The 17140-nt window shown below is 40.0% G+C and overlaps 1 protein-coding gene across 1 annotated transcript in view; it reads right to left on the reverse strand.

The window, feature by feature from the left end:
• HELZ (helicase with zinc finger) overlaps positions 1-17140 on the reverse strand; it is a 149579-nt gene that overhangs the window by 62518 nt on the left and 69921 nt on the right. The window contains 2 exon segments of the mRNA XM_038371412.2: positions 1534-1652; positions 3807-3985. Of these exon segments, the coding sequence (XP_038227340.1) occupies positions 1534-1652; positions 3807-3985 (298 nt within the window).

Genomic DNA, 17140 nt, shown 5'->3' on the forward strand with positions numbered 1-17140 from the left:
TGCCCTGGTTACCAGTATGCTTCCCTAATGCCTTACACGGCTTTAGTGGTGACTCACATCATTTGCTGTAGCAGGAAAAGGCATAACCCAGGATTTCAATTTAGAAAGGTAAGGAAATACGGAACTGATTTTAAAACATTGTTTAGACATGCTTGGAAATGTTAAGCCTACATATATATTCTGCTATGTTAATGATTTGAGATGCTGTATTTATTTTTTCAATGTCAGCTCACTTTTAACTTTAGAAATGCAAATGTTGCACACTGAGGTGAGATCACCATCTTTTAAAAAATATGAAAACAGCCAAACTATTTTACTTGGAAAAACAGCTTTTTACAGAGGAAGAGGAGGATAGAATAGAGGCAGAAATGTGGCCTAATGGTTGGGGCACTAGACTGGGACTCCGGACACCTGGATTCAATTCCTGGCTCAGTCACTGCTTTGCTGGGTGATGTTGGGAAAGTCTCTTCCCTCCCTCTATCTCCGTTTCCCTAACTTTCAGATGGAAATAATGATAATGACGTCCTTTGTAAAACATTTTGAGATCTATGGATGAACAGCACTATATAAGAGCTAGGGATTATTATTAGAACAATAAATACCCCATTGGCCCTGTACCAGGTCTGTAGGTCCTGCAGTCTCAACAGGGGTATTTATGCAAGGACTAGAGGAGCCATAAGCATATGATATTACATCTATTGTAGTGGTGCACAAGAAGGGGCTGCATCCTCACTACTAAACCAACAAAGCAAGTACGGCTGACCCTATTCTTAGCTCACTCCCTTTTGCCTACAGGCAGCAGAATGGCATACCATCATCAGTGTTTGAGACTCCCACAATTTTTAAGCACAGCATGGTGACACAAGGGCAGAAACATAATGGTATTTTCAATTTCATTTCATCTAATAGAATATTCACTGATGGTTTAGATCCTCTTCCTGATGTTGTTGTCATTAATAAAAAAAGCATTGCCTAAATCATAACATGTGATATCTGTTTTCCTTCACCTTTTTAGAGACTGTTTGGGCTAGTGGTCAGAGCACAGAATGAGATGGAATTCTGATCCTGGTTCTGCCACTGACTCAATGGGTAGCCTTAGGCAAGTTACCTTACCTCATCGTGCCTCACCTTCCCACATGTAATATGGGGTGTTCGGACTTATCTGCCCACCTCATTAAACTGAAGCACTATCTAACTTTGAAACTTATATAGTTTATAAAAGAAAGAACTGTCACAGTGGTTTCAGCATTAGCCTAGGACTTGGCTGAGCTGGGTTCAAACCCCTGTTCCTCCACAGACTTACCTGTGTGACCCTAAGCAACTCTGTGCTTCTGTTCCCCATCTATAAAATATAGCCCTTCCCTATCTCACAGGGGTGTTGTGAAGATAAATACTTTAAAGATTGTGAGGCACTCTAATACTACAGTAATGGGGCCAGATAAGTACCTTAAATAGATGGATAGACTTAATACATTTTCTGAGGGAAATATAATATAAACCAAGCTCGATATGAAAAAGTCCTGAGGCTCTTACTTGCATATGGTCTCCAGCCAAGACGATTCTTGTGTTTTTATTAGCTAATGCTAGAGGCATGATCGTCTCACACTCCATGGCCTGCGCAGCTTCATCTAATAGAATATGTGTAAAAAACCCTATAGAATAGAGAGAGACATCAGCAAATATATGAAATTGCAGATACAATTAAAAAAACAGTGATGACAATAGGATAAACTCCTGAGAGAATTACATTCTGATATTCACCAATGGAAACTATCCACACATTCATATGCAAATTAATGTCTACTAACTACTAAAAACCATCCAAACAATAGCGCAGCATATCAGATGGACAACCGTGGCCAACTGATTCAGACAATTATTTTAACTTTTTCTTGAGAGAACACCTTTTCCCCCTGCCATGCCACCACAGTTGACAACAGTGGAGATAGTCAATCTGGAGCTTCCTTGATACAAACAAGAGAATACCGCTGGCAGGATGTTCTCCAAATAGGTTTCTCAACTCTGGAATTTGCTTCCCTTCTGGGTCTGACAGAGCCCAGATTTGTTAACCTTCCAGACACACTACCAAGTCCATCTATTCTTGCAGGCATTTAGACCTTGATCAAGCACTTCAGCCCATGATGGACTTTAAATGTGTGTAGTCCCACTGACTTTACTGGCTCTATAAATGTTCTTAAATTTATACACATACCAAAGTGCTTTGCTGGAATGGGATACTAGGGAAAGTGGGAGTTCACGAGGGGAGGAACTGGAGGGCAAAAGAACTTAAATAATATTGGGCCTGATCTTGGGACAAGAACCTGTCAACCCTCAAAGTAATAACTGGAAATTCTTATGTAATTAATATAATTACTATATAATCTGTAGATCAGGCTATGCAGTCTATTCACTGGAAAATTCATAATTGGAAAAAACTGATGAACTAAAGCTTTGAACAGAAAATTTTACATTTGTAATTGTGTTTCTTAAATGCATTGATGCTCTAAATAGGTAAAAGAGAAATATAAATATATATTTACATTTTTGAGAAATGCGTATATATATTTCTTAAAGATTTAAAATAGTGTCAGAACAATTTCAGTACAATGCAGTAAGATTTATTATATGTAAAAAAAATCTAACAATCATTCTTCGAATTAATAAAAAATAATGAACAGGTATTGATTATCGAGTAATAAATTATTCAATGCTTTATGACAAAAACTAAGAAAGTGAGCCTTGAACCCCCTCTAACAACTTTATATGTATATCAGCATGAATATTCGCAGCCCTTTACCAAATAAGTAAGGTAAGAACTTTTGTCTCAAAGAGATCACATTCAAATTCTAAAATTTTGGAAAAAATGTATAATGATTTAGAATTTAACCTTATCCATAGCAGCGTGTCCAGCCTTAAGGAGTTAATCTTAAAAATATCTTTAAAGAGATTAGACATTCGCTAAATGTCAGATGAAATTTATTTGTGGATCAAGGAAAGCGATGGGCACTAAGCAGCCTTTGCCCCAGTGAATTAGTCTAGGTTACTTCAAATCAAATAATCTAGAAATAACAAATTAATCTCTTTTTAATGTAATGGTGTGTGCGCGCGCATGTGTATGTGCATGAGAGGGAAGGGGGAGATTAGGGAGTCTCCATAGCTAAACAATCCATAAAAAGTAAATAATCTGTGGGTGTTTTGAAAAATAAATTACCTGATAAAGATATGAAAATATGTACTGTATGTGAAAAAGCAAGATACCACCACTAACAGCATCCCAAAGGCCTTGATTCAACAAAGCACTTAACATGTGCATAAATCCATCCCTCTTCAGCAAAGTGTTTTGCTGGATCAGAGCCTGGAGAAAGCATGGCAGAAATGGTCAAATAATTTCCACTGAAACGAAGTCTGACAAAGAGATAAATAAAATATTCAGTATCCCTCTCTCTCCCATGCTGGATCAGTTCTAAATAATGGACAATGCTGGTTTGTTTGTTTTTTCATTAAAGTTTGATTTTTTTACATGATCCCCATTTTTAAATAAACAAAGTTCAGAATGAGGCTAATCTGAATACCAACAAACTTAGATTGTAACATTTAACACTTCTGTAACATTCACTAATTAAAATGATTCATCTTTTCCTTCTTGTCTCTGGATCCAAAAGGGAAAACCAAAAGAATATTCAGAGGGTTCATTTATGGCAGGGATGGGGAAAGATGTAAGAGCCACTTTGACTGGCACTGAAAAATACCGAACAAGACTATTTCTCAAAAGTATTTTAAAAGATATTTCTTGTCTGAAATCTCACCAGGTTCAAGATCCAGTTGACATAGATACTGTGAAGTATTCAAAGTAACAACTACTACTCGTTGTCTAAGAATATCTTCTTTCTGTGGCATCTGAAAGGTGGAATGTGTGCTTGAAATCAAACAGTATTGATGCACAACTGGGTGGACAGTCTTTACCCAGCGATTTCTGAAATATACCCTAGAAAAGAAGAGAGGGGCTCATTTTCTATAGGACTTAAACACAAAGACAGCTTAACATTTCATAAGCTAAGATTCTGTTTTCTATTACATAAAACCAGTTCTTTTGGAAGTTAAATCTTGCCACAGTGTAGAACCGTAGCAATTGAGAATTAATGGGCTGAACCCGTTATATTAATACATGTACACAGCTATTGGACTCAGTTCAACAGTGACTCATGTAACAACTATAAGAATACTGATGTTAATGAAACAGTAAGGCTAAGTACCAAGTATCTATGCATACACTGTACAGATAACTACCTGCTCTTAAGTGGTTGAAATCCAATTCAAATAGTTAGCCTCTGAGCTTTAAGAAGCCTGGTTTGACTGTCATGTTTAACTTTTATTATATTTAAACTCAATTCATTGATACTTTGGGAATATTTCATATACTGAAAAACAACGAGGAGTCCGGTGGCACCTTAAAGATTAACAGATTTATTTCAGCATGCTCTATGCATCTGAAGAAGTGGGTTTTTTACCCCTTATGCTCAAATAAATCTGTTAGTCTTTAAGGTGCCATTAGACTCCTCGTTTTTGTGAATACAGACTAACACAGCTACCCCTCTGATACTTGGTTTCATATACTGAAATACCACTTCAGATCCTAATCCTGCAACTGGCAGAGCATATGGCAGTAGTCCACTCTTGTGGTCAATTGCAATTTCAGGGCCTTAAAAAGTATGTGAAAGGATATTGCTCAAATCCTACTCTTCCTTTTACACTTATTGAATGTCTTGTAAACTCTAAGAATCAAACAGAAATTCTGTTAATTTTTTTATTGTGAGGGGCCATAATAAAGATACACAATATACAAGGAGGAGATAAAATGGGGGGGAGGGAATTCTAGTACCAGAAGTCAGGATTTTCCTTGACTAAACTTTAGCAATCTGGACATTGTCATCAAAGGCACGGAAGAGAAATGTCATCTTAAAACAAATAAGTTAATTTTAATGGGACATACTGTGTTATTTCAATAGAGAGCCTGCTTAAAAACTGATGGTATGATATGACCCAGTTTGTGAAAAAGAATGGAAGAAAAAAAAAAAAAAGGCAGGGGAGAGGGACTTGGGCCATGATCCAGCAAAGCGCTTTAGCGTAAATAATCCCACTGATATCAAAGGAGCTGTGCCAAATTGCACCAACTAAGGATCTGGCCCAAGATGTCTAAATCAGCATATAGGCATTCAAAAAACAGGGATTTATGCACCTAAGTACCAACATGACTGAAAGATGTGGGATTTGGACATCCTATATATGAACTCATGTTTGAAAACTGGGCTTACAATATCTACAAAGATCCTATTCAATTACGCTCCATCTAACAAGACAAAAACAATTACTCAGGCTATTCTAAATTTGGTTTATGAAAACAAAGGTGATAATGTCCTTATGGGCCAATGTCCTTATGGGCAAAGAGATGCAAATGCATTCATAGATCATAAATACTAAGGTCAGAAGGGACCATTATGATCATCTAGTCTGACCTGCTGCACAATGCAGGGCAAAGAATGTCACCCACCCTCTCCTGCAAAAAACCTCTCACCTATGTCTGAGCTATTGAAGTCCTCAAATTGTGGTTTAAAGACTTCAAGGAGCAGAGAATCCTCCAGCAAGTGACCCGTGCCCCATGCTACAGAGGAAGGCGTTGCATTACTCTGAATGACTTAGTTATTCATCAAAGGGTAAGACTTGAAATTGACATTAAGTTACAAAACAGAAACACAATTAAGCTGGAAGTCAATGAAAAAGGAAGTGATTTAAACTCCTGACTTACTCCAGTGAATATAGAAAAAAAACCATTCTAATGATATAAATATGTAGTTATCACCAGCTTTCAAGCTGATAATTTCAAATGCTATTTCATACCTCAGTATAACAAGACGTGGAATACAGAACAAAGGACTGAGAGTAAGAGCCTAGATTCTATTCCCAGATGTGCCACTGACCTCCTGCATGAAATAAGGCCATTCACTCAACCTCTCTGCTTCAGTTTCCCTGTCTGTTAAATGGGGATAATCCTTGCCTATCACTTCGTAGAGGTATTTGTGAGGATTACTGAGTTTTATATGAGTTTATGTTTGTAAAAGCACTTTGAGAATCTTGGCTAAAAGGTGCTATTGAAATGCAAAATATATGGTCATTAGATATTATTATACCATGCACTGCCTTTTATGACAAAAATTTAACTTTGCGTGACTCAGGTTGGCTGACAGCATCTCAAAAAGTATCTCTGCTCAACAATTAAGTTCTCTTATTTTGTTATGAGATTAAAAAGGGTAGCCTAGAGCAATTATTCACCACTGGCAGAAAAGGCTCATAGAATCTCAGAAAAATATGGTTTTAAGGGACCTCAAAGATCATATAATGCATTCCCCCCCTCGTCCCCTCACCGAGGAAGCACTAAGTATACCTAGACCATCTCTGGCAGGTGTTTGTCTAACCCATTCTTAAAAACCTCCAATGATGAAGATTTCACAATCTCCTTTGGTAACCGCTTCCAGTTCTTAAGCATCCTTCACAGTTAGAAAATTCTTCCCAATATCTAACCTAATTTTGGTACAGACTACGTCAATTACTTCTTGTCCTACATTCAGTGGACAAGCAGAACAATTGATCTTTACACTTTTTATAGCAGCCCTTTACATATTTGAAGACTGTTACTAGGTCCACCCCTAGTCTTTTCCCCACAATAAACATGCCAAGTTTTTTTTAACCTTTCCTCATAGGTCAGGTTTTCTAAACATTTTATCATTTTTGGTGCTGTCCTCTAGACTCTCTCCAATTTGTCCACATCTTTCTCAAAGCATGGCACCCCAAAATGCAACAAAATATTCCACCAGAGGCCTCAAGAGTACCAAGCAGAGCAGGATAATTATCTCTTGTGTTTTACACATGGCACTCCTGTTAATACACCCCAGAATATATTAGCCTTTTTCACAAGTGCATCACATCATTGACTCATATTCAATTTGTGATCCACTAGAACTCTCGGATCTTTTTCCACAGTAATACTGCCTAGCAAATTATTCCCCACTTTGTATTTGTACATTTCACTATTCTTTTCTAAGCGTTGTACTTTGCCCTTGTCTTTATGGAATTTCATCTTGTTGATTTCAGACCAATTCTCAAATTTATAAGATCATTTTGAATTCTAATCCTGTCATCCAAAGCGCTTGCAATCCCTCTCGGCCTGGTGTTGTCCACAAAATGTATAAGCATACTCTCTGCCCCATTCTCAAAATTGTTAATGGAAATATTGAATAACGTCAGATGCAGGACAGACCATTGCAGGACTCCACTACAAACCTCCTTCAGTGTGACTGCAAATCATTAATAACTACTCTATGAGTTTGAAACCAGTTGTGCACCCACCTTGCAGTAAATACCTGACAGATGTGAAAAACTGGGAAATGTCATGATATAAACCAATATTAGTACTTTGCAACACTTTGAATATAGTGACTTTTTTTCGGTGTAATTTGTGTCTTTAAAATGTGCTCCTGTAATTTCTTTGACTTTAAGGGCAGAAGGGCCCATTATGATTATCTATTGTCTGACATGCATAACAAATGCCAGAGAATTTCACCCAGTAATTCCTGCATCAAGCCCACAACTTCTGGTTAAGCTAGAGTATACATTTTTGATTCCATGAATTTGAATACTTGTGATCACTTAAGATAAGCCATCACCAGCAGCGGGGGGGGGGGGGGAGGGAGAAAGGAGGAAAACCTTTCATGGTGACAAGCAAGGTAGGCTAATTCCAGCAGTTAACAAGAATATCAGAGGAACAGTGGGAGGTGGGGTGGGAGGGAGAAATACCATGGGGAAATATTTCAGGTTTCAGAGTAGCAGCCGTGTTAGTCTGTATTCGCAAAAAGAAAAGGAGTACTTGTGGCACCTTAGAGACTAACAAATTTATTAGAGCATAAGCTTTCGTGAGCTACAGCTCACTTCATCGGATGCATTTGATGGAAAAAACAGAGGAGAGATTTATATACACACACACAGAGAACATGAAACAATGGGTTTATCATACACACTGTAAGGAGAGTGATCACTTAAGATAAGCCATCACCAGCAGCGGGGGGGGGGGGGGAGAGGAGGAGGAAAACCTTTCATGGTGACAAGCAAGGTAGGCTTTTTGAATGTTATAATTCAATTATAACATAATTATGTTATAATTGACGTCTGATTTGCCCCTCTGCCATGTACATTGGCCAAACTGGACAGTCTCTACGTAAAAGAATGAATGGACACAAATCAGACGTCAAGAATTATAACATTCAAAAACCAGTTGGAGAACACTTCAATCTCTCTGGTCACTCGATCACAGACCTAAGAGTGGCTATCCTTCAACAAAAAAGCTTCAAAAACAGACTCCAACGAGAGACTGCTGAATTGGAATTAATTTGCAAACTGGATACAATTAACTTAGGCTTGAATAGAGACTGGGAATGGATGAGTCATTACACAAAGTAAAACTATTTCCCCATGGTATTTCTCCCTCCCACCCCACCCCCCACTGTTCCTCTGATATTCTTGTTAACTGCTGGAATTAGCCTACCTTGCTTGTCACCATGAAAGGTTTTCCTCCTTTCCCCCCCTGCTGCTGGTGATGGCTTATCTTAAGTGATCACTCTCCTTACAGTGTGTATGATAAACCCGTTGCTTCATGTTCTCTATGTGTGTGTATATAAATCTCTCCTCTGTTTTTTCCACCAAATGCATCCGATGAAGTGAGCTGTAGCTCACGAAAGCTTATGCTCTAATAAATTTGTTAGTCTCTAAGGTGCCACAAGTACTCCTTTTCTTTTTGTGAATACAGACTAACACGGCTGCTACTCTGAAACCTAAATTAAGAGGAAATTCAAATCTGAACATTGTGGCTCAGGCTGACCTATCTTTGCACAGAACTAGAATACATCGCGTGCAGTGAAAACCAAAGGAAATACATGGCGAAACTGAAAAAAGAATGGAAAATTTACACAGCAATCTCTGTCAAGCAACTAGTACTTTGTAATAGAAAACCTGCAAAATCTCACAGCAGAGATCCATCCCTTTTCAGAATATGGCACTGTACATGTTGCGGTACTTTCTAATGCCATTTAAAAAAGCATTTTGGATACAACCTGCAAGTACAATGAAATCCATTTAAGTTATTTTTCTAATCTGATACCAGTATGTTCCAGAAAATGCATTTAATTTTGTTGAGGTCTACACTGATAAAAAGTATAGAGAGTGGATCAAATTCTCTGCTAGTCTAATTCTCTCCATTGGCTTCAGAGTTACACCCGCAGAGAATTTGGCCCAATATGTCTGTTCAGTGTTCACCTGCTTATTTTCTTTTATTCCTCCACCTTATACTGTTGTGGCTGAATTTCTATCAAATTGTTTGAGTGAGCAGGGCCAACATTCTAACTGTAAAGTAACTAACTTCCATGTGTGATTAAAATTCAAGTCCATCTCCATGCTTATGAGCTGCGTTGGGAGCGCTCCTAAGTCACCTAGGGTAAATTTTCAAAAGCACCTGAGCGAATGAACCAGGAATGGGGCCTTAGGCCTCAAGAAAAGAACCTCTGGGACAAGCGGAAGGGAACCTCATTTCAACTCAGGCTCTAGAAAGGAGGATCCTCTCAGCTTTTCTACCTAGAAAGGGTAAATGAGCACTGCTTTGGAGCATCCAAAGTCAACCTCCTTTCTGAACCAGGGAACATGAACATCTCTCCCCACTTCTTGGCAAGGTCGTCAGAATTCTCTCTCCTCTCCTCCCCCCCCCCCCTCAAGCCATGCTCCAGAGGACTCCACTTGAAGGAACTCCAGTTCTCATTCTCCAGAACTGGAGTCAGCATTTTCTCATTTGAAATCCCTCAGATACAAGGCAGCTTGGAAGACTAAAAGTCTCATCTGAGGCCACTGTCAAAATTAAAAATCTAGGAAGTCCAAGGAATCAAAGAGAAAAACTTGAAAAGCACCTGATTTCTCCCTTATTTCTTCAAAATCACCCCTAAATAAAAAGGTGAATTATTAAATCTGAGCAGGAATGCTCACACTACAAAAGCAGAAAAAAAATTTCCTCTGGAAAAGTCTGAAGCCAAGAGAAAAAAAACCTAACATCTTTGGCACATATATCCAGCTACACCCGTTTCAGGTGGTATGGAACAACAGCCCGTGTGAAGTTAAAGTAGATTCACAGTTGCCTTTTCACTCCTCCTTTGAGGTTAGGATAAGATCTCAGTGGGAATTTCCAGAAAAAGGTAAGTAACTAAAGAGGCAGATTTTCACATTTTATAAGAGCCAAACACCCAAAATTTCCATGTCCCAAAAACAGTGTCCAAAAAGCTGATGTACAGGTAATTTCTCTTGCTACAGGCATGATTATTCCCTCTGAAAAGGACATTTTTCCCTGAAAGGGATTCGATTAAAAGGAAGATAAAGAGCTCCCTGAGAATAGATTCTGACTTGCTGCCAGCTGTCCTGTAAGCTGCTCTCTGTGCTACATGTTTTGATAGCATCTCTGTGACATGGTGCAATGGCTTTAAGTCCATCAGCACCATTAAGCATAACAATTTCGGCTCTCTAGTGAATGATGCTGTCTTAGCTCTGCTTTTATGCCCAATACTTCCACGAATATCATGCATTCTTCTGCCACAGCCATGGGCCCCAGATCTGCAGCTAGGTTATACTCACCTGTTGTATCCTTGGAATGCTGGTGATTATTCTAAGTTTCTATATGCTTCATAATTCTCTGGTTCAAATGCTATTCAAATAAATCTTGGAAAAGTTTGTGCCTGATAATATTGGCATACCAAAAATGCTTTCTTCTGGTTACTAAAAGGATATTCAAGCAATCATGCAGCTCAAAGCAGTCCTTTTGGATCCAGCATCGGCAGAAGCATAGCCCCAGAGAGTCCAACTATAAGCCTAAAAAGTACTGGAACAAAGGCAGCAGGGGAAAGTCATCCAGCTCTTCTGCTGTGTCTGCCTGCCCTCAAAGCCTCTGTATGACGAGCTAAGGCCTTTGGTTGGATATAGGCACGTGGGGAACTACCTGTCAATTTCTGTACTGGCAAGCCTCCACAAAAAGATAAGCAAGTCTTGGAAGTACTTCAGCAAGGACACTTCCTAGAAGTGACATGACAATCCAAAACATTCTTTATCCAATCTCCGCTGTCCAAAACCCCACAAAAAAACCACTAGTTATGCAAAAGGAAAAGGAGTACTTGTGGCACCTTAGAGACTAACAAAGTTATTTGAGCATAAGCTTTCTTGAGCTATAGCTCACTTCATCGAATGCATGAACACGGCTGCTACTCTGAAACTAGTTATGCAAGAATTCTGTCACCTTCTTACTCTGGGGGCCACACTGTCTGTACAATACCAGAAACGTTCTCAAGGCTATACTATGTATTTTTTTTTTATCATCCACAAGAGGACAGGGGAGTCAAAGCATTATTAAACCTAACACAGCTCAATGCCAGCATAAGAAAAACTAAAAAAATAACAAAGAATTCCCAGATGGAAACATCTGTTTCAGCCTTTGCTGCAATACACCTGGGAGATTTCCTAATCTCAATAGATCGGGCTGTCATTTCACATCCCTTCCACAGAGTGTTGCTGCTTTTTCATGTCCCCTTCACATAGGAGGATCTCCAATTTAAATCCTAGTCACTCCCCATCAACCCCTCTGCTGCTCTTTGGTTTAGCGACTACCCTAGAAGCCCATGCACATCTAGCCCTGTGGGAGGATATGCTGATTCACACCAGATGTTCCTGCCACTGCCTCATCTGGAGACAATGATGAGGAGCCTCGAACATGGGAGTGCCCCTCCTGCCCATCCAGCTCCGGCCCCAAATCGGAGTCCGCCTCCGTACCAGCCATGGTACCAGCCGCAGTACCTTCCGTGGTACTTATTGTAGCCATGATGCCGGGCACGGTGCCACTGAGTATGGTGCCAGTCCTGCTGTTGGTGCCGGCGCCAGCCCATCTGTCAGTGCTGGCCCTGCTGTCAGTGCTGGGCGCAGTACCAATTGTGGCGCTAACGGTGGCTGATACTTGGGAGAGATCTCTGGCCCCAAACGCAGTTCTTTTCTCAGAAGCGACCGAAAAGGAGCGTGCCAAGGCGGACCACTGGGACTGGTGGTAAGCCCACGGGATCCAGAAGGGCCACTGAGTCGGCATCTGAGATGGTACTTGCCATTGTGGTGGCCACAGTACCGGGGAGAAAGTTTGAGTCATCCCTACTGTCTGGGAGTGCCAGCTTCTCCGGGGACACCAATGAGTCCGTGTCCGATTCATACTCCAATGAGTCTGCGCACAGAGACCATGGCGGCACCATGCCTGTCGGTGCCGGGGCGATGGAGACCATTGCCGAGTCATAGCCTGCTTGCCTGTGGACTGCACCAGTGGCCTCTGTGTCATTTGGGGCCTTGGGGCTGGGGCAGGGGCACCGTGGTCGGGAGAGTGCGGACCCGTCAGAGTTATCAGGTCCCGCACCGCCTCATAAGTTTCGGGTGTGGAAGGGAGGCCCAAATCTTCCACCTGGGTCTCTTCCGGTAGCACCGGACTCAATGGTCCTTCCTGTGGGCCTGGAGTCGACGGAGCCAGCTGTTGAGCTGGGAGGGAGGTGCGGTCTTGCATCAGTCACCCTACCCTTGGGTGCTTCCCATTTCCTTGCATGGGAAAGGGATCGGCCTCTATCAGTCTTCCTGTGCTTCTTCTTTGGGACACGGGGCCAAGATTGAGACTGTGTCATGCTTGGTGCTGGGGAGTGCCAGTGCCAAGGGTTTCTGACCCCAGAGTCCTTCCTCAGCACCTCCCGGACTGAAGCCGGCACGTTGCACACCAATGCTGAGGAGACCAGTGCTGTGTCCATGGGGTTCGACTCAGACTGAAGGCAGAAAGCTGTTTCCATTAGCAGTAACTTTAATCTGTGATCCCTCTCTTTCTTCGTGTGGGGCGAAAACTCCTGCAGATCTTACATCTGTCTGTTTGATGGGTCTCCCCAAGCACTTTAGATAAGCTGAGTGTGGGTCGCCCATGGGCATAGGCTTCTGCCAAACCTCATATGGCTTAAACCCCTGGGTCTGAGGCACGCCCCAGGCCCGCGAGAGGGACGGGAAAACGGGGAAGGGAAACACCCCTCAGTACCTCAAGTCCAAATATCTAACACCTTTTTTAAAACTATCTGTAACTATTTACTGAAAACTACACTAGAGGATCGCTCATTGAACACGAGAGACGAAATGCTCTCATGACCATCACTGGCGGTAAGAAGGAACTGGAGAGGCGGGTCAGCGGGGCGCTATATGCGGCGCCATGAAGGTGCGACTCCAGGGGGCTCCAGAGCCGACTCAACAGATGCTGCTAGGGGAAAAACCTTCCAGTACACACCCCTAATTGGATATGAGCAAGCACTCAAAGAAGAAATCTAATTATAGAATAAACCACCCGTTTTGGGATGTGACAACCCTGTTTTTTTGGCATTCTCAGCTGTGTCCCACGGCAGTCACGGTCACATAAGCTACCTCTTCTCAACTGTCTCATTCATGGGAGGAATGAACAGCCATGAATAATGTTTTTAATCTTTCACTGGCAGTGGTTACACTCACTGACTGGTCAAATGAAAAAGTTTAGATTTTTTTTAATTAATACTTTACAGCTTTGGAAAAATTCTGTTGATGGCTTGCCAAGCAGGCAAACCCAACAGTGTTCGCATCACAGGTGTGAAAGCACTGAAGCTGCCCTCTGTCTCTGAACATTAGAGAAGATATTATATGGAAGAAAGGAAATTAGCAGATGAGTACATTTCCATTAGTGACCCCTTTAGCCTACGCTCCACCAATGCCAAAAATCTCCAGAAAAAGCACGTCCAACCCTCCACAGCTGAACGGATGGACACAAATGATATCAGAGCGGAGAGAGAGGAAAAGAAATTCTCTGAGCTCCAGCAGGGGATTGAAGGATCTACTGCAGGTCAGAGCAGGTTCAACCATAATGCAATCTGTTTCTATTTAAAATATCGTGTTATTCCATTTTCTCTCATTCTCACATATAATTACATCTGAATTCCTTCACATTCCTATAGATCCCTCCTACAGAGACTTTCTGAATATATCGTTAAACAGTATTTCCCTTTCTGTATTATTTTCTCATCTCTTTCCTCCACAGCTTCCCAAATCATGCTGCCCTACCTACAACATCTCCCTGCCTCCATATCACATTGAAAAAACCCCTATTTATTCTTTACTTTAAAGGTGTAACAAAGAGTGCAAAACTGGCGTGGAATGGGATTGTTACAGCATTCATTTTGTACTGAAAACTATACTTAAGGTTATGCTGACATTTCCAATATAAACTCTTGCTATCACCTCATAACTTCCTGAAAAAAATTCCATCCTGAGTTACAATTTCCCATGCTTGGTCTCAGCTCTTTACGTTTTTGTCTTTGTAACTGTGACAGTACAAAGCAAACCAGTAGAGGGATGAGTTCTTTAATTTTTTTCCATTTAAACAATTGGGAAATTAAAGGCAGATTTGTATAGTGTAAAACTCAAGCTACAATTTTTAACACTCAAACATCAGGAAGGAAAAACAAAACTTAGTCTCTCATAGTCATCTTAACTCACCTCCCTACACATAAGGAATATTACAGCTCATTATTATTTATTTTTAAAATATGTATTTTATAAAAAGGGCTAATATACAATGGGCACAATTCTGACCTGAGATACACACATTCAGCTCCAAATGACTGAGGGTACATCTTTGCTATGAAGTTAATGTAAGTTAGCTACACTCCAGTTAACTGCTCTTGAGTAAGACTAGCTTGAATGAGAGCAGTCACACTCCAAAATAAGACTCGAGCCACAAAGAGTGACTGTGTTAGCAGCTAATGAGTTGTGCTCGGATGAGCTGTAGTCTATTCCACTAATGGGCCACTACCTCAAGTTAAAAGCACCAGACTCAAAGCAAAGGTTTTGTGGGGGGAGACTCAAGTTATAACTTGAGTTAACACTGCAGTGAAGTTGCGTGAATAAAACTGGCCCCTACATATCTAACATTGGTGAGCTCAGGTTATTAAGATAGCCTCAACTTCTGCACCTCCTAACATTTCGGTGTTTTAGGCAGAAGTCAGAGGGACTCCACACAAGTGCAAGGGTCTATTCTAGCAGTTCCCAGTGTAAACTTAATATTACATTAATGTAAGGTGATGTATTTAATATAAAATTGTATTCACTGTAAAATTAATCTGAAATCTCCTGTATATTAATCAGTGAAGTTTAATATCCATTTAACATGCAGAGCTAAAGGTATCTCCGAGAACAGAATGCTAATCGGTGTTGCATGTTGTTTAGCATGATTTTTTTGTTTTAGCTTGCTAATGTTCTCCTTATTGCTTATAACCAATTATGTAGATGACCTGTTCTCTAACATAGTCGATGTTTGTTTTAATTCAGATTCTAAGGAATTGCTCTGAAGGATTTATTTTTATAAATTTTATATTTCCTGAAGCATTGCATTCTGGGGACCCTATACCGATGGGGGTCTTTGGACACTACTACAATACAAACAAACAAAACAAAGTAAGTAAGAAATAACAACAAGAATAATAATATAGTGTGCAATAAAAGTTTTCATTGCACTCCTTTGGGGTGATCTACATAATATCTTAAGCTTCACTATACATCAATAATAAAGCTATCTCCAATCATCCTTTTTAGCATATCACACTATCATGTATTTACTATATTTTTGCTTTGAAGGTGTTGTAAATAACCAAATCATTATTTTATTAGAGACCGTATTTGAATTTAAAGTAGAGTATTCAAAACTTAAAAAATTCTACAACTTCAAGCTCTGCACCATTGATAGAGTAATTTATTCACTTTATAGATAACCTAAACCACAAAATATATGCATACAAAAATTATGCAAGTGTCACTGCTTAGCAAATATTAAGTCATCTATTCTTTGAAAATAAATGTTAATGTCATCCCAACTAATCTACAGAAACATTCTTAGTAAAGATAATATTTAGCTATTTCATGACTTCTATAGTAACTAAAAGAAAACCTAAAGCAAACTGTTCAGTCATCTATAAACACATCAATCACTATAAGTACCATTTCCTGCCTTGACACTTAACTGCTCCATTTGTTATTTTCCTAGAATATAGGAAAAGGCTTATGGCACTACTTAAACTAATGGCAATGATTTTAATTGGAAACTTTCATCCTGACAGACCGAATAAAAGAAGCAAGTGAAGGACTAAGTCTTCTTTACTCTAATTAGAGTAGCTATGAAAACATAAAATGTACTGCTGGTAGGGCAATTATCTTAACGACTGAAGAACAGCCTTTCCTATCCAGACTGCTCAACAAAACACCTCATGAACAATAATATCAAAGACACCTAACAGATCCAATATACTCGGCACAGACGCTTGACCTTTCTTAATGCTAGAATGGGATCATCCACCAAAGAAATAAAATGCTTTCTTTGTGCCATGCCAAGCTCTAAAAACAGATGAAAGGAACTCAAAGAAATATGAAGAGTCAAAGCTAAAGTTGTCTCATCAAAAATGTCTCAATAACCTTCCCCAAAAAAGCCAATATTCAAGACTGGGCAGTAACTGACAAGAATATTAATATCAAGTGACAGCTTCTTAGTACGGTCATAACCACTGCGGGCTTAATTGCTGGCACCTTGCCCTCCTGAAAGTAAGCATTAATCAACCCCTTCACTGATGGATGCAAAACCTCTCCACAGGGTTTCTACAGAAAGGCAACAGTCCACCTCAGAGGCTATAGCCCAGAATTCTTTTGCCACACCAGAAATCCAGGTGAAACCCCACTGTTAATGGTGAATATGTCTCCTCCTGTTTCAACACTATTCAGCTATTAAACTGTCAGAGATTGATTTCATAATCTGTAATAACTGTCTAAGAATACAATCATTTAACTCAGAGATTCATATCAATTATTAAAAATCAATCTGTCATCTCTACCTATCAGATGTGAACAACACACTGCATGCTAGACTAGTTCAGGTAACTGGATAACAAAACACTAATTTACTGTGCAACAAAAGCCAATGGTCCTATATACAAAT

This window comes from Dermochelys coriacea, chromosome 14, assembly GCF_009764565.3.
Source record: "Dermochelys coriacea isolate rDerCor1 chromosome 14, rDerCor1.pri.v4, whole genome shotgun sequence".
In the NCBI taxonomy this organism is placed as follows: Eukaryota; Metazoa; Chordata; order Testudines; family Dermochelyidae; genus Dermochelys; species Dermochelys coriacea.